This window comes from Dromiciops gliroides, chromosome 1, assembly GCF_019393635.1.
Source record: "Dromiciops gliroides isolate mDroGli1 chromosome 1, mDroGli1.pri, whole genome shotgun sequence".
In the NCBI taxonomy this organism is placed as follows: domain Eukaryota; kingdom Metazoa; phylum Chordata; class Mammalia; order Microbiotheria; family Microbiotheriidae; genus Dromiciops; species Dromiciops gliroides.
This window is the reverse complement of record NC_057861.1, coordinates 618,851,003-618,878,441: the sequence shown is the minus strand read 5'-3', so window position 1 is coordinate 618,878,441 and position 27,439 is coordinate 618,851,003. Positions and strand designations below refer to the sequence as shown.

Genomic DNA, 27,439 nt, shown 5'->3' with positions numbered 1-27,439 from the left:
GTTTTTTGTTTTGGGGGGCAAGGGGGGTGAAATGACTTGCCCAGAGTCACACAGCTAGTAAGTGTCAAGTGTCTGAAGCCAGACTTGAATTCAGGTCTTCCTGAATCCAGGGCCGATGATTTTTCCACTGCACCACCCAGCTGCCCCTGTGTTCTCTTTTAAATAGGAACAACCAGTAATAAATGTTAGGAAAACTGGGAAGTTCACTGAAACCAGTGGCAACTGCCTAGAGGAGATGCTGTCAGGTCGGGCCATGCTACAGTCATAGGAGCTTAACATCATGGAATCTTGGGATATCAAGGGACATGAGAGATCAGATGAGGAAACAGAGCCAGGGGAGTAAAGTGACATGCCCAAGGTCATACAGGTTTGAGCCTAGATCCTTTGATATTAAATGTAGTTCATTTCCATTGGACAATGGTGGCTCTTGGAAGACTGGAACACATAAGCAAGTGAGAGATTAGAAAAACTGGAGCTCCAGGGACAGAGGGACAGGGCAGTCAGTGAGCACTGGAAACATTTAAACTGAGCCTAGATGGGCACTTGTTAGACATATTGGAGAGGCTGCAAGATTGCTAGCATCCCCCTCAGCTCTAATGCTCTGATTTCAAGCTCCATGAGGAAGTCGATAATCCCACGGCATTGTTCCCCATTAAAGCTCATGATCCAAGAGAGGGAAGCCCCATCCAAACTACACAAGGTGAGGGAGATTTTCTAATCTAACTTCAGGGTGAAGGTGCCAGTGAAGAACACAGGTCCCCACAGAAATAGCCACGGTTGATGCCAGTTCTTGAGAAGCAGCTGGTAAGTACTTCTCCCCACTCTCCACCCCCTTCCTCATCTGTCTACCCCTGTTTGATTATTGTCAGCAGTAGTAATTGGAGATTTGACCATCTGCTGATAGAACCAAATGATTGAATATACCTATTTATTCCCTACTCCAACTAGGTCTTCTAAGTTTCAGGCTTAACAACCATAGTTTCTTCAATTGACCTTTATAAGGCACAGTCTCAATTTTTTTCCTACCATTCTGGATCTGGCAAGAGGCTTGAGACCTCCCTGTTCCATTCTGTTTCTTTTCCCCAATCAACCTGGGCCTTCAGCCTGGATATATGCCATCTCAGCTGGCTCAGTAAACCTCTCTGCCCATTCCAGTTATTTCCATCTAACTCCAACAGAAACGCTGGGGAACCATGCTCTTGGAATGGTAACTATAAGATGAGCCAACCATTGGGTTGGTTTTCCATGGAAAATGTGGGATAAATTTCCCATGTTTCCCTGAGGACCACAAATCGTGTGGATTGACTGGTCATTTTTACCCTTTCCTGATGTATCCCCAAAGAGCAAACAGGAACAGAGCATGGAGCTAGCCTTGAAAATATTTAGAATTCCTTGGTTTTCCTACAGCTCATACTCGCAGGAAAGCAACTCATCCATTTCTCACCATTCATTTCCAAGGCCCAAAGTCACTAAGAAAGAAAATGAAAACCTTCCTCTAAGCATTTCCAGCCTCAGCCACTTACCCCAGAGACCAGGCTGTTTAGGCTTAGATGTGAGAATACCCATTTCTCAGGTATGCTGTGTTAGAAGGCCAGAGAAAACCGGTATGTGAGCTGGTAACGATTTTATTTAAAAGTCACACAACACATATGTTCTTTACCATATGGATGAAACTAGAAAAAGGAGAAGATCTGCTCAGGAGGTCCTTTATCACATATGGGCCAAAGAATACAGTACCAATGTGAACATAACCTGGTAACTTATACATACACTTTCTGATGAGGAAGAGAGCCTGGATCATTGCTAATTTGGCGCTCTCTCTCTCTCTCTCTCTCTCTCTCTCTCTCTCTCTCTCTCAAGCGTGCGCGCGCGCGCACACACACACACACACACCCCTCCCTACCCCCCAAAACAATTAAGAAAGGAAGGAATTTTTGCTAGTTAAGTAGTGAATGTGTTCAGGCTAACATGGTGGCTAATCATTAGATTAATTAAGGAGATAACCCAGTAGTAGAGGGATAGGCCATCTTGTATTAAACATTTCCTAGAGGGTACAGAACTGTATCTTTGCCATTCAAAGTTATCCTAGACCTTTTTTTTTTTCCTGGGGAGAGTGGGGGGGGGAGGGAACTAGGTTTCCTACGTTAATATCTCTGCAGGCAGGACACAGCTTCTCTAGGCCCTGCAATCTTTTTCTTGGTTGTGATCAGGTCGGGGCCATTCCCCATCAGTTCCTCAGATACTTCTTAAGCCTACCTAGTTGAGGAGGCTGACTGATGAAGACCCTTGGCCCAATCCATAGAGCCTGAGGATACTGGAGCCGGAAAAAGGACTTTAGCCATCATCTAATCCAATCCTTCCCCCCCCCCCACTCCCTCCCTCATGGAGATGCTATTTTATAGGTGAGGAAAACAAAGCCCAGAAAAGGGAAATAACTTGCCCAAGGATAGGAAGAAAAGTGGACTTTCTGATTGGGCCCCGATTAGGGACTATTCTTTTGATTTCATTGATGGAGCCCCCAGATGAACAAGTTCCCTTCTTTCCACTTTCTCTATAATTTATTGTCTTAGAGTTGCTTCTCTAAGTGAGAAGCCCCAAATAACAACCATTATGTGTCAGGCAAGATTTGAACTTGGGTCTTCCAGGCTTCAAAGCCAGCCTACTAGTCCCTATGCCAAAGCTGCCTCTCAAACAATTAAATTGTGTAAAGCATTAACCCAATATGGTGCTCACTAACCCCATTCACTTGGCTAACCTCCATCTCATTTCACACCAGATTTGTGGGCACCCTTTAACAGAACAAGGATAAATATCAGCTGTGGATTTTCTTCTGTCATTTAAAATCTTTCAAATCACTGAACTGTGTGCATTTTTCCAGCAAAAGGACTTTAAAAATGAAGATGGCTTATCTTTCTCATATCTTTTTGTTTCCTCTCTCACAAAAATGCAGATCTAAAATTCATTTGTATTGAACATCTAGAAAACACCAACACCATAGTGGTTTTTTTAAAAAACATACAAACAAAAACACCAACCATTTTGTTTTCATGAAATTAAAAAAAATTCAGTAAGCATAAAACATTGAAACCCAGCTGACAGTCTCTCCCTTTCATCCCCCAATACCATCATTAGGCAAAGTAGGCCCAGAGAAAAATGCCAACACAAATACAGATGATCAGGTTGATATCCAGAATCCATTTGATAAGAGGCTTTTCTTCCAAGGAAATGGCAATAGGTTCGGGTTTCTGTACAGACGTCTCACTACCCTCAGAGCTCATTCCACAGAGCCACATGATGGTTTTCTTCACTTTGGATGACTTTGTAGTAACATCGCCTAAAGCAAACAAGTAACAGTTAAAAAAAAAAGTTTCTATGTTCTACCTCTCCTAGGTTGAAGACATAGCTGTGATGGCTCATTATACCTGTTCCTCTAACCGTAAAATACCAACTGTGCCTCTGAGAGACAGTGAAACCTAGGGATAGGAAGTGCAATGGAAACTTCAAGGATTCCTCACTTACAGCTCTAACTTATAGAGGCATGTGGTGTGACTTAGGGGCCTTAGTAAATAACCCCCTCTACAACCATTTTGTCATCCAGAAAGTAGCATGACCTTCCTGGACCAGGAGAGACTGCCAGAGGGAAGATCAAAGGATACTCTGATACCTTCTGAAGGATCAAACTCAAGGTCTTAAGCAAACCAGTGTGATGTCAAGGGACCCCAGATTAAGATCAGTTTTCCAGATACTTGAGAGGGGAAGATACAAAATGATTATAAAGAATCATGTATTATTGCTGGGGGTGGGAGTAATGGAAAGTGTTGGAGTATATATGACATATACTGACATTATATATACATATACATATGTTTTCCTTATCTCTACAAATTCTTTATGTGGGGACCAATTTTTAATTGGGGAGTGTTACCCAAGTGGCTTGCCACAATATTGGGGCAAGGAAGGAGACTGGCAGCCTCCCTCAAAACAGAACAGGATTTATTTTAACAAGAATGAACTTAAAAAAATCCCACACAAACAGGATCAGTAGGATCAAGGGAAAGGAAATAAAATGGGGAAAGGGAAATTATACAACCTGAAAAATACCACTGCCCAGGAATAAGCTGAGAATACACAGCAGAGCTGTTGCCTTCCAGCTTCCAGCTAGAATGGCAAATTCTTCCTGTTCCCAAAACCCCACACAGCCTCCAACCAATTGTCTGGCTGCTCTGACAGTCATATGACTGCCCTAACTAGGCTTCCAATCACTATAATTTTGCCAGACCCATGTAGGCATCAGTGAGTGCTGATGACGTGAGGTGCCAGCGCCATGGCAATGGCTACAACCAGTGGGTGGAGCACTGTGTGGTTTGTGGAGCCCCAGGCCAGTGCATGCCGAGGCATGAAAACCTCAAATAACAATTAATTCTTTACATTTAGAAACATATTGAAGGAATATTGATGAAAATATGAGAAGAGAACAAACTTTTGCAAATGTCACTCTAGTTAATCATATTTTTACAGTCAAATATTTGGTGCAGAAAACAAAAAATATCACTGTGCTTATATTTTGTTTATCACCAAAAAAACTTGACTCAAATGATGAAAATGCATCCTTAAATGTCCTCTTCCAAACAAGATGTCCTTCATATCTGTTAAGATCCTACAAGATTCCTAGCTCTGATATGTACATGGGCTCGCCACAGGTGCTGTTATGGAGGATGTCATGGGAACCAACTAGGAGTTCCCTATAAATTATGAGGTCCCTTGGTTGTTTGTTTGTGGATAACATTGTGCTGATTGCATTAAACCCTGCAACATTTAAGTGCCTCCTAAAAGATTATATTCACTCAAAGAATTTAAACAACATTCACACAGGAAAAAAAATAAACCTAAGGAGATGAAGAATGCCTATTGTCCATTGATAAGCAGTTAGATGGATGGTCTATTCAGCTGGTCCATCAATACATATATTTTGGAAAGACACTAAAGATAGCAGCAAACTAGGCCCAGAACTGAATAATAGAAAGAAAGTGGGCTGGATTACATACAAGAAATTTACAGCACTTTCAATGACCCCGAGCTTCTCCCTGAAACAAAATCCCATCTTGCTAACACCAGCATTCTTCCAGTGATGCTAGATGGCTATGAGTCATGATATAGTATAAGCTATAAGGAATAACAATTAGGCAAAAGGAACTGGAGAGATGCATGGTGGACATAAACTATGGCATATAGCTAGAGAGGAATAAAATACGGTCTGCCCATGTGCTGTACCAGCTCCCATGGATTGTTTTTGGTTTTTTTTTAGTGAGGCAGTTAAGGTTAAGTGACTTGCCCAGGGTCACACAGCTAATAAGTATTAAGTGTCTGAGGCCGGATTTGAACTCAGGTACTACTGACTCCAGGGCCAGTGCTCTATCCACTGCGCCATCTAGCTGCCCCTCCCATGGATTGTTAAGAAGTCTACAGGAAGGCAACCAGCCCATTGGATGGATGTCCTATGAAGCATGCACAGATGACAATGGACAAGAGTGCCAAACATCTCTGAGATCACAGATCCAGTGACGTGTGGAAGAATGAAAAATGACTACTAGTCAAAGGATTCCATCAGTATGGGTACTTCTATCCAGAGATGTAGAGTCCAATCTCTGCATGCCTTAGTAGATGGTTTCTTGAGTTGTGCCCCAAAGTCATTGTCAACTGGTCAACTTTCTCATGAAGAGCTTCTTAACCCAGAGACATAGTCCAATGTCAGGGTTTTAAGCAAAGTCTTTCTAGCTTGGTGTAGGTCCTGCTTTTGGTATGCTGGAGTATGGTTTAAGAACCTCTAAACACATTTGTCATATGGGTGTGATGCTTTATAGTTTGCAAGGATCTTTCATATATACAACCCAGTTTGTTCCTTCTAACCCTATTTTTACAAATGGAGAAACCGAGCCTCAGAAAGGTTAAGTAACTTGCTGAGGTCACACACACCTAGTAACAGGCAGTGCTAGGCTAGATTGAGCCTTGAGGACATCAAATTCATGGGCTTCTGTAGCCTCAAAGGTCAATATGATATCATTCATCATTGGTCAGAGGATTAGATGCAAAGCAGTGAATCTCCTCCCTTAGTGTAAAGAGAACCACTGGGTATCCATACCTTAGACCCCACATGAAGATCTGGTCTCAAGGTCAGCTAGGTGGTACAGTGGAATGAGCACTACTAGCCCTGGGGGTCAGGAGGACCTGAGTACAAATTGGCCTCAGACACTTACCAGCTGTGTGACCCTGGGCAAGTCACTTAACCCCAATTGCCTCACTACAAAAAAAAGAGAGAGAGAGAGAAATCACCAAATAACAAGGGAGTTGAGAGAAGATCCCTTAATGTAAGAATTCCAGGGCAAAAGGGGAAAGAGATGGAAGAGAAAAAAACTGCTGATATTTGGGAAGAGAATAAAGAGATTTGATGGATCAGACTATATAAGAAGTGGTCTGCAAGGGACTTTCTCAAGTTCCTTCCAGCTCATAGTGGTCACATTTGACTCTGGGTATCTAGGAGGTGAAAACTGCTGCCTGCTCCTCAGTATTATCCCTCATAGGACTGATTTATAAAATTATAAGCACTGTCTAAGAATTCAGTGGATGGAGAGGTAGCTAGGTGGCACAGTGGATAGAGCACTGGCCCTGGAGTCAGAAGAACCTGAGTTCAAATCTGGCCTTGGACATTTAGTAGCTGTGTGACCCTGGACAAGTCATTTAACCTTTCTTGCCTTCTCCTTCCTCCCCCCCCCCAAAAGAAAGCAAAGGATGGGCTCCCCTGATCCCAGAGGTCATATCCTCATTATAGGTCTTCAAGAGAAGGCTAAGTGATCACTCAAAGATGTTGTTGATGACTTTATATTTCAAATAGGATGAGAAATCATGCCTACAAGCTTCAGTATCTTGGGGTGGGATAGAGATGGGGGTATGCATGTTAGAATTTCATTAATTTATTTTTCCAGGTTTCTTGGTGAGGGGATGCTAAGAGGGGGAGAAAATCCCTGAATATACCTGAGCCTTTTGTCTCTGACTCAAGGCTTGTTTTGCTTTGTTTCAGACCTGTGATTTCATCTTATAGGCAACTCCTGGTGTGGAAACTTCTTCCACTGATGCAAATGAACAAGTCTTCTGTACCTTATAAACCAGGAGTTGCCTAAGATGAGACTTTACACTGGTCATACAGTGGGTATATGTCAGAGGCAGGATTCGAACCCAAGACTTCCTGATTCCAAAGCCATCCCACTATACTATTACACAGTGTTACCCGTAGGAGGAGGGAAACCTTAGCTTTAGAAAAAGATTGTGTCTAAGTTTGTGAAGACTTCTTTTTGTCTTTATTTCCTTCGACCCCAGGTGTCCCTTTTTTGAGGTCTAATTTCAGTCTGGACTCTCAGAGCTTTAGGGTCTGGGAGGTGGGAGCATGTAAACAAGGAACATTAGGCTCACTTCACAGAACAGAGACAGTGACTCCCCTGGGGAGGAAGACACTTGTCCTTTCAGGTCAGGCCCAGCTGAGGATCCAGGTGTTCTGACTCTAAGTCCTGGGTCCTACACCCAGGACATTCCCTTATAGCACAAACAGAAATCATTTGAGCCTCAGGTCTATGCTCTTAAGCAAGAATTGAATTAAATCAAATCAAATCATACAAAGATAGGAAGTTAAGGGTTAACTTACTGCTTTGAGGTTTAGAAGCAGTATCCTGGGTGATATCAAAGCAGGCACTGGTGCTGCTGCCCTCTGTGGTCAGATTCTTGGAGATGCTCGGAAGTGAAGAGTCTGCTAACACCTGTCCCTTCTGAATCGGGGGGTCGTGGCGCGTGAACCAGGTCAGACGACTAATCTAGGGAGAAGCAGCGGCCTGTGAGGAATTTCTCTCAGGTTTTCCCCAGCTCATATGGCTTTTGCATTTGACTGTGTCCCCTCCCTTAATGCCTCATCGGTGCAATGGGCAGTCGTGGGTAGTAGGGGATAGGGAGGGTTCCCGGGTCCACCTGAAGCCTCTCTGGCCTTGGCCAGCCTCAACACCCAACAGGCCAGTTGCCAAAGCCAAAGGCAAAGGCAAAGGCAAAGGCAAAGGCAAAGGCAAAGGCAAAGGCAAAGGCAAAGGCAAAGGCAAAGGCAAAGGCAAAGGCAAAGGCAAACGCAAACGCAAACGCAAACGCAAACGCAAACGCAAACGCAAACGCAAACGCAAACGCAAACGTACCATCTCTTTAGAAGGCGGCTCTGTGAACCAACTCACTGTGACCACAGTGATGAGCGTGATGGCGGACAGGATCATGGAGAAGTAGAGGTAGTGAACATACTTCACCACGCCCGGACGCTCATCGACGTGGTCACATTGAGGCTCTGGATAGATGAAGTCTAGCACCAGCCGGATCATGCCTATGAGCAGGCCAACCAGCAGGCCCCAGAAGGCCCCCTGTCAAGCAACAGAAAGTCACCTTAGAGTCCAGAAGTCCTATTCAATTAGCTTGGTTTTCTCAAAATGCAATGAAAGGGAGCTCCCAGCTCCCTTTGCCTTCTAGGATTTAAAATCTTTTATAACTTTGACATTCTATGGTAGAGGCATGTAGGTATCACAGTGGATAGAGCATTGGGCCTGGAGACAGGAAGACTCTTCTTCCAGAGTTCAAATCTGACCTCAGATACTTACTAGCTGTGTGACCCTGGGTAAGTCATGTACCTGTTTGCCTCAGTTTCCTCACCTGTAAAGTTCTTCCCAGAGTTGTTGTGAGGATCAAATGAGATTATATTTATAAAGCAATTAGCATAGTGCCTGACACATAGTTGTTATTTGTCCTTCATTCTCCAAGAGGACTATGACAGGAGGTGATGTCATGACTTGCAGGGAATTGGATTTAAGTGAGGAAGGGCTGTGCAAAGTCACCAACCTCACTCTCTCCTCCATAGAGAGTGGCAAGATATACATCAGGATGACTGGAGATGGCCCTGGATGTTTGAGGCCATTGGGGTTAAGTGACTTGCCCAGGGACACAGAGCTAGTGTCAAGTGTCTATGGCTAGATTTGAACTCAGCTCCGCCTGACTCCAGGGCCAGGGCTCTATCCACTGCATCACCCAGCTGCTCCATGGTAGATGTTTAATAAATGCTTGGTTCCTTCCTTTCTTCCTTCCAAGTTCTAAAATGTTCTGTCTTGAAATTCTGATTCGTACATTTTCTGCTCTACATTCCAAAGCCCCTCCTAGCACTGAACTCCTAGGCTCTATGTTCTGAAGCGCTTTCAGGGCTGACATTCTATGTTCTTAGTTGAGGGGAAAAAAAGAAAAATCCCCCCAAACTAGTGAACCATTCAACTAATCAGCCGACAAACATTTAGTAAGGGCCTACAACAGGCTAGCACTAGACCAGAAATACAAAGGTGAAAGTGAGATAGTTGTTGCCCTCAAAGAGCTTGCTTTCTCCTGAGGCATTCTTAGCACATTCACACACAAGACATATGGGAGTTAAATCCACAATGATTTGTGGGCATGGGGTGGCCCGAGGGAAAATCAGGAAAGTCCCCTTAAATGAAGTGGCATGTGGGTAAAGCTTTGAAGGGAGAGGCAGAGGTGAAAAGGTCTTAAGCAAAGTTTGGATGACCATTTGTCAGGTAGGTCATGGAGGGAAGTCCTTTTTTTAGGTACAGATTACATTAGGTAACCTCTTCTCGGATCCTCTCCCATTCTGAAATCCTGAGGTTTGATGGAGGTTTCATCCTATTCAGGATTTCTCTTTTCTTTTCTCTAAGGTCCCTCCCAGTTGTGATCATTTCTGTGCTATGTCCCCATGTCCCCACATCCCCATTGCTGCTGTGATATTCTGTACGCTAAGGGACCTTCTAGAGGCCACATTTGATGTTCTAAGGTCCTGATTCAGCTTTGTCGTTAGACAATTCTACAAATGTAGAACCTACAAACTCTACCTTTTCATTTGTTCTCTTCCAGAAACAGCCCATGATGAAAACAATGGCCACTGGAGGCTGCAGGTAAGAGCTGATGGACTGGATATAAATGAAGAGCTGACCTCCTTGGCTCGATTGCACCAACGGGATCCAGAGGATCGACACCACAACCAGTAGCAGCACAAACACTCTGGTCCAGCCAGGCCCCACCCAGAGAAAGGCCCAACATTAGTTCTCTCTCTTCTCCCATTACCCCTCCATGGGGAAAGGTCTCCCCTACCCACTGAACCAGAAATGTTCTGGCTTAGCCATGGAAGTCAAGATGGTCAGAGGGGAGAGTGGTATCATGGCACCTTCCAGGTCTGTAATGGTATCCGCAAGATATTTGCGTATGTTTCACATTTTTTTTTTTTTTTTGAGGAGCAGTAGGAGTTAAGTGGATTGCCCAGGGTCACACAGCTAGTAAGTGTCAAGTGTCTGAGGCCGGATTTGAACTCAGGTCCTCCTGAATCCAGGGCCAGTGCTTTATCCACTGCGCCACCTAACTGCCCCTCACATTATTTTTTTAAAGTGAAGATACAGACATCCCTTAGTCTCTGTTCCTTCCTCAGTCTCATGGTTAGTGGCCTCAACCCAAGATAACCTCCTAGTCAGGGCAACTGAACAAGATCTCCCCTATGACTAAAAGGACTCCATACTACCTACCCCATGATGGCAGGGGTTGTTAAACATGCCCATTAAACCATGATGAAAAAATTACTAATTGGGTTCTGTCTCTAGGAACTTGAAGTTGATTACTGTATCTTTCAGCTCTGTTTCTTCCCTCCCATCCAACGTGGGATTGCTCCCTTAATCTCCTTCCAAAAAGACTATAAGGCTTCAAAGAGGGCCAGGGTTTGTGGGGTGAGGTCAGCATCACCCCCATACCTGCCCACAATCATGAGTTCCATTTCAGAAGATTTGGGCCGGAAATGGAGCCAGAGATCCATGGTGAAGATGGTACTGGAACTATTAAAGATGGAGGTGAGGGAGGACATCAGTGCAGCCACCATCACGGACATCATCAGTCCCCGGAGCCCTGGGAGGCAGAAGAAAGACCACGGTGGACAACAAGGTCCTTCTTGGTAAACAACTGTTACCCCTGACTTCTTCCACTTATTTCTTCTCCAACAGCCCCCAAGCCCTGACAAGAGCCACAGCTCCAGCCCCTGCTTTTAGCAACCCTTGCCACCATGGGGTAGTAGGGGAGAGTCCTTGGCGGGGTGGGGGGGGGGAGCTGGGAGAGACTTGATCAGCTCCTCTTAGGGTGAGTTCACTAGGTTATCTTCTGCCTTTTGCCTTGTTCTGGGTAGAGAGTGGTATTTCTAAGTAGCTCAGTCTAGTGCCCAGAGCCTGAAGCCACTCCTTGAGCCCACAGCTGGGCCCAGCATAGAGTCTGGCCTATCTGGGAGTTTTTAGTTACTAGTCTATAACCAGAGCCCAAAACAGGACATTGTCCAATGAAGAGACCACCTCTTTGCTCCCGTCTTCATGGGTGGTGGGGAGGCCTCATACCTAAAGGCAGGAGTTCCAGGACAAGTTTGGGATATGCGATATCAGTGCATCCAGCTGGGTTGCCACAGATTTGCTGGCAGGTCTCAGGTGAAGCACAGGCAACCAAGTCTGTGAAGAAAAACACATGGGGAAGAGCTAGATAGACAATTTGGCCAAGACTTAGGAACCCTGAGCTCTGGGCAGGCCTGGTCTGTGTCAGGCCAGGGGCCCAAGATATGGGAAGTCTAGCAAGGCATGGATCAGAGTCCTATAGGACTGGTCCTGGATCCATGACTTTGTTAGGCTAACGTAAATGGGGATGGGGACACTGGCTGATTACACTAGAACTATAGAGCACAGGAAAATCATCACCTGGCACCCCAGAAGCTTCTCAAAGCCTTCAGACTTGGTCTCTATACCACTACAGTGAGTTAGGCCCAGAAATCATCAGTATCCCCCTTTTTACAGATGGAGAGACCAAGGCATAGAAAGGTTAAGTCACATTCCTAAAATGACAAAGCAAAGATTAGAACCCAGGTCTCTTGACTCCCCATCAGAACCAAAGGAAAAAATAGTTGAAGTCATTCCCATTTGTTTTCCCACCATCCTTCAAGGTCTGGACCCTCTAAGGTAAAGAGTAGTTTTTGAACATCACAAATGGAGTCTGGCCGGATGCCTGCTATTTGCCAACACCACGGGTAAGGGCTATGGGAAGCTGGTACTGAGGCCCCCACCAGTTGGACTCCAGTGATTGCCCCCTCTGGTATAAAACATTGCACCATGCTCGGCAATGAGGATGCAAATATAGAAAAGAGTCAGTCCTTACTCTCAAGGGGATTTTTATCAGGAGAGACAAGATGAACATATATCATTACGTACAGGATAAATACAAAGGAGGCTAGCAAAGGAGGCTAACTTGCCTTCGCGTTAAGTAAGATCGTGGGGTCATTTGAGTTTTTTGTTTCATCTTTGTTATTTATGTATTTTTGGGGGGTGAGGCAATGAGGGTTAAGTGACTTGCCCAAGGTCACACAGCTAGTGTCAAGTGTCTGAGGCTGGATTTGAACTCAGGTCCTCCTGAATCCAGGGTTAATGCTTTATCCACTGTGCCACCTAGCTGCCTCCCATCTCTGTTATTTAATTGGTTAGGCTGGCTGGAGTTCTCCTTTGTACTTTTCCCTATGCCTATATATCACCCCAATCAAGTCATCCCTCTACTCAAACATCTTCAAAGGCTCCCCATTGGCATAGTAAATAGAGTACTGTCAGAAAAATCCAAATTCAAACCCAGCTTCAGCTAATTACTAGTTTTGTGACTTTGTGGCAAGTCATTTAAACTCTGCCTTACTTTCCTCACCTATACAATGGGGATAATAACACCACCTACATCACAGGATTGTTGTGAGGATTACATGAGATAATATCCATAAAATACTTGGCATGGTGCTTGGATCCTTAGTAGGTGCTTTATAAATGCTTATTCCCTCCTCTTTCCCTTCCCTAAAGGATGAAATAACTCCTTACACTGTCATTCAAGGCTTTTCACAATCAGACACTGCCCTACCTTTATGGACCTATCTCACACCACTCTCTTTAGATTATTGACTATCCCCCAAATACATCCCACACTTTCCCGCTTTTGCACATCTGCCTATTCTTTTCCTTACACCCAAACTGCCCTTGTGCCATCACTTCCTGTTGATGTTCTTTCTCCATTTTTTTTTTGCAGGGCAATGAGGGTTAAGTGATTTGCCCAGGGTCACACAGCTAGTAAGTCTCAAGTGTCTGAGGTCAGATTTGAACTCAGGTCCCCCTGAATCCAGGGCCAGTGCTTGATCCACTGCACCACCTAGCTGCCCCACTTTCTCCAATTTTAAATACATCACCACATTTCAATGACCCCTCCTTTGTGAGGCTTTCCACATTCTTTCTCAAAGGCTGTGGGAAGACATTTAATCTTCATTGACTCTTAAAGCACCTTATTCTCTCCCCTCTTCTGTGTGTGCATCCTCTATTTATCTTTGCAAATGCAAAATGTTCTCTTTATTAGATGGTAACCTCACCCTGATCAGTTGGTGGACTACATCTTATTTCCCTTTGAGCAGCTAGATGGTACAGTGGATAGGGCGCTGGGCCTGGAGTCTGGAAGACCTGAGTTTAAATCCAGCCTCAGACACTTCCTAGCTGTGTGACTCTGGGCAAATCACTCAGTATCTTTGTCAAGAAAACCCCAAACGGGGTCACAAAGAGTCCGACATGACTGAAACAAGTGAACAACGATACTAGCTAGGTGTTGCAGGCGTTTGAATGGATGACTGAGCCAAGGGGAGTTCGCATGTGAGGATCTCTCAAGTCCTCTTCAGCTCTAAATTTTCTGATCCCCCTGACCTTATAAAACAAATGGCCTCAAGGAACATCAGAATTATTAGAGACCTTTCAGATCTTCCAATCTCAGCCTCTCATTTCACAAATGAAGAATCTGGTTGGCCTGACCTTCCAGGCCAGGCAGCTTTCTGGCCAATGGTGCTGGCATATTTCTGCCTGGAGGTTGGACCTTACCCGCACAGGGCTATAAGATGATAAAAATTGGGGAGAAGTTTCTTTTGGAGAAAAATTGGTGACACTAGTTTGTGGAAGCAACTGAATAAAAATTATTCCAACCACCAGGGAAATAAATCCAAGACCCCAAGTCCAATTCCATTTCACAGGATCATAGATTCAGAGCCGAAAAGGACCTTAAAGGATCATTGAGTCTATCCCCTCCAATTAAAAATTCTGAACTTAAACACCAAAAAAAAAAAAAAAAGCATTTCTATGCACACAGCAGAATACAAAAAGAGGATTAATTCTATAGGAAAACTTGAATCTTCATATCAGACTGCTGGTTTTTAAAAATATGTGTAATGATTCCTACACATTGCTTTCAAAAACGATCCTAATTCTTATGAATTCCTGTCCTTTCTTGTGTATTTAAAAAAATGACAATGATCCTCTTTTTCTCTTCATTTTTATTGCTACCCCAACCCTCAATTAAATACCAAGAAACAAGGCATGGGGTGGGTGGGGAACTGTTGTAACAAATAAGCACAGTTAAGCAAAAATGAATCCACACTGTGTCCATGTTCCAAAATGTTGGTCTCTCTCTGCACCTTGCATCCATCACCTCTCAGTCTGTAAGTGGATAACATGCTTCATCAGAGGTCCTTCGAAGACATGCCAACTCCCTCTATATGACATTATTTGGCCAAGGTCACACAGAGCTGGAATTGGAACCAAGATCCTCTGACTCCAAATCCAGTGGTCTTTCCAACATTTTTCTTTCTTTCTTTCTTCCTTTCTCTTTCTTTCTTCCTTTCTTTCTCTCTTTCTTTCTTTCTCTTTCTTTCTTTCTCTCTTTCTTTCTTCCTTTCGCGGGGCAATGGGGCTTAAGTGACTTGCCCAGGGTCACACAGCTAGTAAGTGTCAAGTGTCTGAGACTGGATTTGAACCTAGGTCTTCCTGAATCCAGGGCTGGTGCTTTATCCACTGTGCCACCTAGCTGCCCCCTCCCCAACATTTATATTTCAATCAATCAGCTCGATCAACAGCCCACCTATGGCTCCCCTCCCACTCACCTGGGAAGAGGACTCGGCTGATCATTCCGGGCATCACCATCAGGAAGAGAGGCAGCACCTTCATGTATGCAGCCATCAGCGAGCCCCCTTTGGCGTGCGAAAGGTTTTTGGCAGCAAGAGACCTCTGGACGATGACCTGCAAACCACAGAGGGCGCTTGGGAGGGCGTGGGAACAGCTTTGTCAGGGGCTGCTTGTTCAGCCTCAGAGCAGTCTACGCAGGTGGATTGGAAAAGATGAGCATGTTATCGCCATCATCTTTGATCATTCATTCTGAATGCAATGCCCAACCCAGCCAGGAAGTAGAAGAGAAAGAGGTTTAAGGTCTCCTCTCTAGGGGAAAATTCTTCTAAGTCAACATAATTAAAAATCCCATTCCCATCACTTCTCTCTTCCCACACAACTCAGCTGATGATAAAGAGTCCTTACTGTCTACTACAATGATTAATTTTGCTGCTTAATTATCTACAGACTTTCATTGGCCTCTACTTGCTTCTTCCGTGGCTTTATTGTCTCCACTAAGCAGGGCTTCTTAGGATCAAGGGAACAGACTCCCATTTATCTACCCAGTCTTATTTCATGGTTTTCCCCTTAAAGCAGGCTCCATTCCAAACTGGTTTTCTAGCTGTCTGTCGTTAGCCTCTGCACCTTTACACAGGCAATGCTCCGTGCATGGAATGCACTCCTTCCTTACCTCGGCATCATAGAATTCCTAACTACTTTCAAAATTTGCCTCCTATTTGAGATCTTTCCTAATGTGCTCAGTTGATCTCTTTCTTGAAATTACTTTGTGTATACTCTACATCTCCTTATCTGTGAATGGCGGTATGGAAGTTCCTCTAAGATAAGAATGGTTTCTTTTTGTTCTTTATATTCCTAGTGTCTAGCATTGTGCCTTGTAGATAGTAGGTACAGGGCAGCTAGGTGGTGCAGTGGATAAAGCACCTGCCCTGGATTCAGGAGGACCTGAGTTCAAATCTGGCCTCAGGCACTTGACACTTACTAGCTGTGTGACCCTGGGCAAGTCACTTAACCCTCATTGCCCCACAAAAATTTTAAAAAAAAAAGATAGTAGGTATGTAATAAATGTTTGTGGAATTGCATTTCATTGAAGCAGGAAGCTCTGATTGGGCTAGTGGTAGCCTTGTATCTAAAAGGTGATGTTATTTGTTCTTAGCAAAAGCATAATGAAGGAAAGAAACAGTTATATTTTTAAACACCTGCTATGTGGTAGCACTGTGGTAAGTGCTTTACAAATATTTCATTTCATCTTCAAAACAACCTTAGGAGGCTGGTGCTATTTTTTTGTAGGGCAATGAGGGTTAAGTGACTTGCCCAGGGGCACATAGCTAGTTAAGTGTCAAATGTCTGAGGCCAGATTTGAACTCGGGTACTCCTGAATCCAGGGTTGGTGCTTTATTCACTATGCCACCTAGCTGCCCCTGGTGCTATTTTTAATCATCATTTACTGTTGATGAAGTTGAGGCAGATAGAGATTAAGTGACTTGCTCAGGATCACACAGTAAGCTAGGGGGAGTCACTGCCATCTTGGCTCTGCCGCTGTAGCTTATTTTTTTAAAGTTGAGGTCTGCTCCTGGGGCACAAGGATCACTGACAAGGGTCACTGTTTCAAGCTTCTTGTGCTCAGGGATAGGGGCTATGTCACTGGCTTTCTACTCTGAGGCCTCTATGGCTTGTGGATTCCTCACCACCCTGGGCTTGCTCCCTGTGCTTGCTCCCGGTGCTGGGATGGCCAGGCCCAGTCACGCCTGTCCTGTGCGTGGTCCTTCAGCTGGCAGCCTGCCCTCTCAGCTGGTGCTGGCAGATCTTGCAACTGGCCTTCTGTGCCACCAGCTTGCTGAGCCAGGATCAAGGGGCCTCAGTTGCTCTACTATGGCCAAGAGCTTCCTTCTGACTTGCCCAGACCCCCTCTGTGTTGCATTGCACTCCCCTTTTGCCTGAGTGAGACCGACCTTTCCTGAAGTCTTCTAAATTATCTCAAGTTGGAAGATTGTGTCCCTCTGTCTTTTTTTTTAGGTTCTGTAGTTTCAGAATCCATTTAGAGGCTTGATTTAATGTTGTTTTTGAGGGAAACTTGGGAGAGCTCAGGCAGGATCACACAGTAAGTAAAGTGTCTGAAGCCAGATTTGAACTTGGGTAGATATCTACTGCAATACTTAACTGTCCCTAAAGGGGGAGACAGAGTACTGAACCGGCTAACTATTTTTTAAAAATTAATGTGCTGAAATCAAACTATACATATTGAATACACAACAAGTGAAGATGACCTATACCTGATCAGTACACCAGTACCAAAGTGAAGGTATTGACATTCCAAGAAGAACCCCTGGCCAGGGCAGATCAGAATTCAAAGGGTCTCGGAAAATATGGAAAGCATCATTTCTAGGCAGCCCACAGCTGCTGTTGGCACTCCGGTTGCTGGCCAGAGCTGTAAAGTATTTGTCCATCAGCCCTTCCATACCACCAACTGCAGCAAAACCTGCAATTTAGAGGAGGTGTAAGTTACCTGTGAGATCAGATTGACCCTTCAATCTTCTACATCTGCTGCTTGCAAGATGATGACTGAAGCTGGACAAATGTACCAATCCAAACCTCATGACCAAGTGCAGAAAAGCAGAAATATTAAGTACTTTTTTTTAGACCATAATGCAATAAAAATCAGAATTAATGAGGGGCCATGGAAACATAGATTAAAAGTTAATTGGGGGGTAGCTAGGTGGCGCAGTGGATAGAGCACCGGCCCTGGATTCAGGAGGACCTGAGTTCGAATCTGGCCTCAGACATTTAACGCTCACTAGCTGTGTGACCCTGGGCAAGTCAATTAACCCCAATTACCTCACTAAAAAAAAAAGTTAATTGGGGGGCAGCTAGGTGGGGCAGTGGATAAAGCACTGGCCTTGGATTTGGGAGGACCTGAGTTCGAATCCGACCTCAGACACTTGACACTTACTAGCTGTGTGGCCCTGGGCAAGTCACTTAATCTTCATTGCCCCACAAAAAATTTTTTAAAAAGTTAATTGGAAATTAAATAATTTAATTCTAAAGAATGAGTGGGTCAAAGAACAAGTAATTGAAACAGTCAATTATTTTATTAAAGAAAATATCAATGAGACAACATTCCAAAGGTTTTGAGGTGTGGCCCCAAGCAGTACTTAGGGGAAAAATTATATCTATTAATGCATACATCACTAAAAGAAAGAGCAGATCAATTAATTGTATGCAACTAAAAGAACTAGAAAAAAGGGCAAATTAAAAATCACCAACTAAACATCAAAATGGAAATCCTGAAAAACAAATGTGAGATTGATAAAATTGGAAGCAACTGAACTAATAAATAAAACTAGGAAATAGTTTTATGAAAAAATCCCAGCAAAATAGATAAACCAATGGTTAACTTGATTTTTAAAAAAAGAACCCCAAATTACTAGTATCAAAAATGAAAAGGGTGAATACACCACCAATGAAGATGAAATTAAAGCAACTATTAGGAGTTATTTTGCCCAATTATATACCAGTAAAACTGACAATCTAAGTGAAATGGATGAATGTTTACTTTGTGAGAATTCATATCAGGCAGCCCAGGTTTTTCTGAAATCATTCTTCTTCATCATTTCTTACAGCACAGTAATATTCCATCACAATCATATACTAAAACTTGTTTAGCCATTCCCCAATTAATGGGCATCCTCTCAGTTTTCAGTTCTTTGCCAGCACAAAATGCTGCAATAAATATTTTAGATCATATTGGTTCTTTTCCTTTTCCCCTGATCACCTTGGAAAACAGAGAGAGTTATACACATTTTTATAACTCTTTGGGCATAATTCCAGGTTGTTCTCCAAAATTGTTGGATCGGTTCAGGGTTCCACCAACAGTGTATCTGTGTCCTGATTTTTCCACATCACTTCCAACATTTGTCATTTTCTCCTATCATTTTAGCCAATCTGATAGGTGTGAGAAGGTATCTCAAAGCTGTTTTAATTTGCATTTCTCTAACCAATAATGATTTTAGAGTATGTTTTCATATGACTATGTATAATTTTGATTTCTTCATTGAAAAACTGTGTATATCTTTTGACCATTTATCAATTAGTAAATGATTCATATTCTTATAAATTTGTGCTAATCCACCTTTCTTAACATTTTTGTCATTTATCCCTTTGATATTCTTGACCTTTTATTTTTGCTAGATAAATTTTGTTATAACACCCATTCCTATTTAAAATACTAGAAGGAATATATTTGAGATGTGAGACCTTTGAGAAACTATCAATTTTCTACTTTTCTTCTAATCTTGGCTACATTGGTTTTATTTTTATAAAACTTTTAAAATTTAATTTAATTTAAATTATCCATTTTACATCTTACAATGCTCTCTGTTTCTTGTTTATTCATAAATTCTTCTCCTACCCATAAATATGACAGGTAATATATCACATGTTCTAATATTCTTATGATCTTTCCCTTTTTATCTAAATCATGTACCCATTTTAACCTTATTTTGGTAAATGGCGTAAGATATTGGTCTATAACTTATTTCTGCCAGACTGCTTTCCAGTTTTCCCAACAATTTTTACCAAGTAGTGAATTCTTATCCCAAAAGCTTAAATCTTTGCATTTGTCAAAACAAGGTTACTATAATCATTTGTTACTTTGTATTGTTTGTCTACTTATTCCCTTTGAACCACCTTTCTATTTCTTAGCTAGTACCAGATAGTCTTGGCAATGCCCCACCAAAAACAACAACAAACAAACAAAAAAGTGAATTAGGGGAACATGGAAAAATGTACCTGTCAGATCTATGGATAAGGGAAGAGTTTATGACCAAATAAAAAATAGAGAGGATTTGTTGTTGTTCAATCATGTCGTCTTCTTCTTCTTTTTTTTTTTTTTGCAGGCAATGGGGGTTACGTGACTTGCCCAGGGTCACACAGCTAGTAAGTGTCAAGTGTCTGAGGCCGAATTTGAACTCAGGTACTCCTGCATCCAGTGCCGGTGCTTTAACCACTGCGCTATCTAGCTGCCCCATGTCTGACTCTTTATGACCCAATTTGGGGTTTTCTTGGCAGAGATATTGGAGTGATTAGCCATTTCCTTCTTCAGCTCATTTTATAGATGAGGAAACTGAGGCAAACAGGGTTACGTGACTTGCCAAAAGTTACACAGCAACTGTATGTCTAACACCTGATTTGAACTGACAAAAATATCTTCCTGACTGCAGGCCTAGCACACTATCCACTGTACCCTTGCGGGTGGACTAGTCCAACCATTCTGGAAAACAATTTGAAACTATTCCCAAAGGATTATAAAACTGTGCATACCCTTTTACTCATCAGTAAACACCACTAGGACTTTATCCCAAAGAGATAAAAGAAAAGGAGAAAGGACCTATCTGTACAAAAAATATTTATAGCAGCTCTTTTTTGTGGTGGCAAAGAATTGAAAATCAAGGAGATGCACATCAATTGGGGAATGGCTGAACAAGTTTAGTATATGATTGTGATGGAATCCTCTTGTATTATGAGAAATGACGAGGGGGATAGTTTTAGAAAAACCTGGGCTGCCTTATATGAACTCATGCAAAGTGAACAGAACCAAGAGAACATTGTATAGAGTAATAGCAATATTGTAAGGATGATTAGCTGTCAAAGATTTAGCTACTCTGATGAAGACAATGATTCAAGACAATTCCAAAAAAACCATGATAAAAGATGCTATTCACCTCCAGAGAGAGAACTTGTGAGTTCTGAATACCGAGTAAAGCATACTTTTTCCATTTTATTTTTATTGTTTTCTCTGTTTTCTTTTGCAACATGACTAATATGGAAATGTTTTGTATAATTTTACATGTAATTGATGTAAAATTGTTTACCTTCTCAAGGCAGGGGACGGGTGAGAGGGAGGGAATTTTGAACTCAAAATTTTTAAAAACCAATGTTAAATTTTGTATGTAATTGGGAAATCTTTAATAAAATAAAATAAAAATAATTTAAATTATTTTTAAAAAAACAAGCTAATAGACCCCAGTTTAAGACTCTGTACTAGACAATCTCTAAGGTCCCTACCAGCTCAAAATCTATGCTACTATGTCACACTTGGTCATCCAGATACAGACAAAACAACAGAACACGTGGGTAAAGGCAATTAATAATTGGGTACAATAGCTCTCTGCACTGAGGGATGCAAGCAGTCTCAGCATCCAGGAAAAGGTTAAAAAAATCATGGTGTCTTAAATGGGGATCCAGTGGCCAGTGAAGGTCACCAAGGTCTTTGGATCCATGCCTGGCACATAATAGAGATATTTAATAGAAGCTTGATCTCTGACTGATTGTTAGATAAGAAAGCATGAAGGCCCTGGGACTAAAAGCCAGTGTTCTCTGGATCCAGGTCAAAGAAGTGCTGAAATTCTAGGGAAGCCGACCAAGATCAGCAATGCCAAAGGCCTAGGGTTGGATCTTGGTCTTGCACCAGTACAATTCCTACCAGAATTAACAGAAAAAAACCAGTAAGCTTAGGAAAGAATAAAGGAGCCTTTTATAATTTCTTCACATCACAGGCCAGAGCTGTTTTAAAGATGGCTCATGGGTGATCAGTCTGTGTAGAAGCAGAGATAGGGGAGGGTGGAAAAAAGAGCCTTACAGGAGAGGGGAGCTGAATAAGAGCCATATAGAAGGAGGAGAATTCTCTCTCAGGGCCATTCTGATCCATCTCTTGAGGAATCCAGGTGCCATGGCAACAGCTGGAGGTTCTCTTGCTTGTTTGTCTTAGTTACGCTTGTTAATTCCCCAGGAGAAAGCATCTCTCAAGAGGTCTGTTAGAACAGGGGCCTTATCTAAACTTTCTATCAGCTCCATTACAACATGCACAATACATACAGCAAGTGCTGGATAAATGTTTGTTGAATTGGATTGAATTGATGTGTTTCCCCAGAAATTAGTCATTTTCTTTAAGTAGTCAGTGAGACTTTTCAGGGTATCCTGACAAAAATTCCAGAAACCATGTTCTGCTAACAGGACCCATTGTAATCTATGTGTGATTGATTGCATGTGTCAATCACTTTCAGTCTCTGCTTAAGAGCCCTTTTAAACCTCCAGGGGTTTTTTTTGTGTGTGTTTTTTAAATGTTCCAAATGTAATATTCTCCAATAAAAGCACTTTTACAGAGAAGTTTCTGAGGATGACCATTTGAATCAGATGGCAGTTTGTAAAAGTTTAGGGTTAGAGCATACTGTTATGGAAGATATTGTATTTAAATTACAAGTGACATCTGGCAGAGCAGCTAGTAGCTAAAAACAGGGAATCTCAACAGTTTTTGTGTCAAGGACTCCTTTGGAAGTCTGGTGAAGCCTATAGAACCCTTTCCAGAATTATGTTTTTAAATGCATAAAATAAAAGATACAGAATCACAAAGGAAATCAATTATATTGAAATACAAAAATGTTTTGTTTTGTTTTTAAAGTTCGTGGACCCCCCCCCCATTATATTTGTTTGTTTTTTGTTTTTTGTGGGGCAATGAGAGTTAAGTGACTTGCCCAAAGTCACACAGCTAGTAAGTGTCAAGTGTCTGAGGCCAGATTTGAACTCAGGACCTCCTGAATCCAGGGCTGGTGCTTTATCCACTGTGCCACCTAGCTACCCCCGACCCTCCCCCATTATAAAAACCCCAAGCTAGAGTTTAAGAGAGAAATTATGGCCGAGTAGATAGATATGACGTGTCTCTACAAAAGTTATCTTTGAGCATTTGAAAGCTGATGGAATTCTGAAGGGAGATAATATAGAAAGGGAAGAAGACTCAGGAAAGAGCCTTGGGAGATGCTCTCACTTAGCAAGTGGGTAAAAGATGAGGATCCACCAAAGGATACTGAGAAGGAATAAGAGGAGATCCAAGAGAGAGCAATGTTATAGAACTCAAGGAAGGCGAGTATTCAGGAGGAGACAGTAACAGTGTCAAAAGTGGCAGAAATGAGGACTGAGAAAAGGCCTTAATTTAGCAGTTAAGGCATCAGTAGTCATCTTGGAGTTAGGGGAAATAGATTTTCCAAAGCCAGAATGCAAGGGACTAAAAAGTAAGGAAAGGGGCAGCTAGGTGGCGAAGTGGATAAAATGCTGGCCCTGGATTCAAGAGGACCTGAGTTCAAATCTGGCCTCAGACACTTGACACTTACTAGCTGTGTGACCCTGGTCAAGTCACTTAACCCTCATTGCCCTGCAAAAACCAAAAAACCAAAATAAAAATAAAAAGTAAGTAAACTGAAGCAAAGATTATTGATAAATCTTTCAGTGGTTTGGCTATGTAAGAGAGAAGAGATATAAGACAATAGCTTGAAAAGATAGCAGTGTAAATTGAAGGCTTTTTAAGGATGGGGAAAACCATAGCCTCTTTGAGGTGGCAGGGAAAAAGCAAGTGGATAAAGTGAGGATGAAGATTAAAAAAGAGAAGATATGATCTAAGAGGGAAAATTTCCAAAAGAAACGGGAGGTATTGAATCAAGAACACAGTGGAGGAGTTGGATTTGAAAATGATAAGGGCCACCTCTTCATTAGAAAATGGGATAAAGGAGAAAAGAATGGCAGTAAAGAAGTAGTTTCAAACTTTGTGGCCTGCAAAACTCATGAGGAAGGGCAGCTAGGTGGCAAAGTGGATAGAGCACTGGCCCTGGATTTAGGAGGCCCTAAGTTCAAATCCGGCCTCAGACCCTTGATACTTACTAGCTGTGTGACCCTGGGCAAGTCACTTAGCCCCAATTGCCTCACCAAAAAACAAACAAACAAAAACCTCATGAGGAGCCTAAACCAGACAAACATAATTGGGAAATGTTAATCAAAATTAATAAAAATATAGTTTTTGTTGTTACTGCTGTTCAGTCATGTCCTACTCTCCTATGACCCCATTTGGGGTTTTCTTGGCAGAGATACTGGAGTGGTTTGCCATTTCCTGCTCCAGCTCATTTTACAAATGAGGAAACTCAAGCAAACAGGGTTAAGGGACTTGTTCAGGGTCACACAGATACTAAGTGTCTGAGGCCAGATTTGAACTCAGGAAGATGAAGTCTCCCTGACTCTAGGACCAGCACTTTATCCACTGTGCCACCTAGCTAACTACCTGACATAGATAATGTTAATTTGTGGTTTTCTAAATCAATATGTACGGTTCCATTTCTATATGAATTGAATACCACTGGTCTGTGGTACAGAATAGGGAAGAAGAGGGAACTCACTAATCTCAATTACCTCAGTGAAAGAAGAGAAAAATTTCTCTGCCAAGAGAGTATAGGGAAGAGATGGTGTAGGAGCTTTAAAGAGAGAGGAGAAGCTTTGGAATAGTCAGGAAGAAGAAAATGATTTGCCTTGCAACAGTTAGGTATAACTGAGATTAGTTAACATTAACTGGAGTAAACCTAGTCTGTGTGGCTTTCTTCAGGAGCATTCAGCACCACTTACTAGGAATGGAGAAGACAGTTGATGACAACCCAAGTGGATTTGGGCAAGATAAGATTGGCAGGAGCGGGGAAGGGAACATGAGTTTCAAGAGTCACTGGTCATATAAGGTCAAAATGGTCAAAAGAAAGGTCAAGAGTATGTATGATGTGCAGAAAAGGCCAGCCTAAAGGGGATGAGAGAACAAGAAGAGGTAGAAGGGCTGGAGCTCATGGGGAGGATGAAGTATAAGTAAGAGGGAGAGATTAAAGGATGGAAGGTAATGGTCATTGAGAAGAACCTCAGAATCCTAGATCCTGGAAGTGGAACAGTTATGGGTGATGGGTATGACTCATCCCTCTGTGGAGTGAAGAGGAAGGGGCCAGAAATAAATGCAGAAGGTGAATGAAGAAGGCACTCATTCCCTAAGGATGAGGGCTGACAGATACTACTTTATGATTTACAGCCACTCTATGAGGTTGGCAGTACAAATGGTATTATTTCTATTTTACAAATAAGGAGAGGACTCAGTTCTTTCCACTAAGCCATTCTGCTAGTCATCTATTGCCACCTGGCTATACTTCTAAAAACAATTAAAAAAAATACAATAGTAGGGGTGGCTAGGTGGCACAATGGGTAAAGCACCAGCCCTGGATTCAGGAGTACCTGAGTTCAAATCCAGCCTCAGATACTTGACACTTACTAGCTGTGTGACCCTAGGCAAGTCACTTAACCCCCATTGCCCCGCAAAAAAAAAAATACAATAGTAACAGCGATTTAAGGATGCTTAACTTAGAATGCCTGGAATACTCACTGTATCCCACTAAAGTGAATGCTCCTCCCAGCATGATGACAGTCTGCAGGGCATCCGTGTAGATCACAGCTGCTAGGCCACCTGAAGGAAAGACAGAGAGAATGAGGATGGAGGTAGGAGGCGTTTACTCTGAGCCCTATGGTGACTCTTAGATACTAAAAAAGTATTGTGAGAAAATAATTATTAATAATAGATTTCTTGGGGGACCCAGGGATCAGTTTCTTGGTGCTTTCTCTTCCACACTCCACAAAGTCCAGTACTTCAGCAAATCTTATTTGGGACAAACCCAGGGGAATAAAAGAGATAGAATCCTTTGTCTAGCTCTATGAAGGACTGATGGGATAGCATCACATCTAGATAATGGACTCTGCCTTGAGCAACTTTGGGTTCTTTTACATTCTTTTCCCAGATGTCATCAGTAGAGTTCATTTTAACTGTAGACTACCCTCAAATCATGTCAACCAATGGAATAGAATGGTGCTAACCAATTAACTTTGAACAATGTATAATGACCTGCTTCTTTTTATCAAAAGAGGATAAAAATCCTTGGTAGATACCAAGAGCTCTCTTAGCTCTTGGCTCTCTGGCTTGTAGGTCTTCTGAACTCTCTTAGGTCTCCTTGAGATCACATGCTGGGAGACAACATGGGGTTTTGGGGGCTTTTCTCCTGCTCACGCTAACTGCCATGCTGAAGCTCTTTCCCTGCTTTCTCCACCATGTGGCCTGAGATCATGAGAAGTTAGGGAGACTCATGGTCAATCCTTTACTGGTATTATATTAATAAATTAGGGCAGCTAGGTGGCTCAGTGGATAGAGCACTGGCCCTGGAGTCAGGAGTACCTGGGTTCAAATACGGCCTCAGACACTTAACACTTACTAGCTGTGTGACCCTGGGCAAGTCACTTAACCCCAATTGCCTCACTAAAAAAAAATTAATAAATTAAAATATGCTTACCCCAAACTTTATATATATATATATGTATATATATATGTATATATATATGTGTATATATATATATATGCTTATTTTTAACAACACAGTATATTCTAAGCATAAGCATTCCAGCACAATTAATTTAGGCAAAATGTTGCCTGCTATTGACACTGATTTAGGGGGAAAATATAAGGGCTGGGCCAATTGGCTTGTTTTGCTTGAAGGGGCTAGCTGGTAGGTGGGGTAGAAGAATGGGATCCAAAGGCAGCACAGCGATACTTTCATTTATCTCATAACCTTGGAATCATCTTTGACTCTTCCCTCTTCCTCATTTTCTACATTTAATCTGATCCTAAGGTCTATTAATTCAACCTCTAAAATGTCCCTTATAGTCATCCTTTCCTTTCCAGTACTACTCTAATGAAGACCCCAATTTGGGACTTTATCTTTTGTCAGAACCTCCTAATTGATACACCTTCTTTAATTCATCCTTCACATTGCTTGCTGCTTGAGTAACCTTCCTAAGGCACTGCCCCCATTACATAACTCCTCCACTCAGTGGCTCCCTATTGCTAGGCCTAAGGTTAAATAAAAGGAGATTGGGTTGGATCATATTTGGGGAACTGGGAAGTCCTTTCACCGATTCCCAAATTTTCACTATGCCTGAAGTCTATCTTTTTTTAACACTGATATTCTCCTTGTATGGTTGTGAAATACTGAACCATAATAATCTTAGAAGAATCATAGTTTCAGGTGACCCAAAAGGCAATGACAAGACACATGGCGGCTATTACTAAGATGACTTGTAAAAGAAAAACGTCATTAAAGACACAATTAAGGACATGTTACTGGAAAAGGGTGTAAGTAGGTCATATAGTGACAGTGAAACAGATAGCAGAAAGATAACAGATCACCCATATGTTGCACTTATGAAGCATTAAAATAACCAAATGAAGGCCTCCAGTGCATTGGGCTCTTTAGTGGAGAATTTATATGAAGGAAGGATGGAAGGAAGGGACGGAAGGAAGGGGGAAAGAGAGAAAAGAAGGAATGATGGAAGGAATGATGAAAGGAAGGAAGGCAGAATAGAAAGAAGGCAGAGAGGGAAGAGAGAAAGAGAGAGAAATAAAAAGAGAGGGACGGACCGACAGACAGACAGACAGACACACACACACACATACACACACA

General features: G+C 42.4%; 1 protein-coding gene across 4 annotated transcripts in view; it reads right to left on the bottom strand.

Annotated features, from left to right (window-relative positions):
* Window positions 1–1,594: 1,594 nt before the first annotated feature.
* The window catches only part of SLC5A11 (solute carrier family 5 member 11), a 44,407-nt gene continuing 18,562 nt past the window's right edge, over window positions 1,595–27,439 (bottom strand). For 2 of the 4 annotated variants that reach the window (XM_043977419.1, XM_043977417.1), the window contains 9 exons: window positions 25,318–25,398; window positions 17,363–17,568; window positions 15,071–15,206; window positions 11,478–11,585; window positions 10,851–11,001; window positions 9,945–10,113; window positions 8,226–8,441; window positions 7,694–7,859; window positions 1,596–3,334 (listed from right to left, as the gene is read on the bottom strand). In XM_043977419.1, coding sequence (XP_043833354.1) covers window positions 3,129–3,334; window positions 7,694–7,859; window positions 8,226–8,441; window positions 9,945–10,113; window positions 10,851–11,001; window positions 11,478–11,585; window positions 15,071–15,206; window positions 17,363–17,568; window positions 25,318–25,398 — 1,439 coding nt within the window. In that variant the 3' untranslated portion in view covers window positions 1,596–3,128. Of the gene's footprint in view, window positions 3,335–7,693; window positions 7,860–8,225; window positions 8,442–9,944; window positions 10,114–10,850; window positions 11,002–11,477; window positions 11,586–15,070; window positions 15,207–17,362; window positions 17,569–25,317; window positions 25,399–27,439 lie in introns of all 4 variants that reach the window. The other 2 variants (XM_043977421.1, XM_043977420.1) reach the window with 2 other exon arrangements.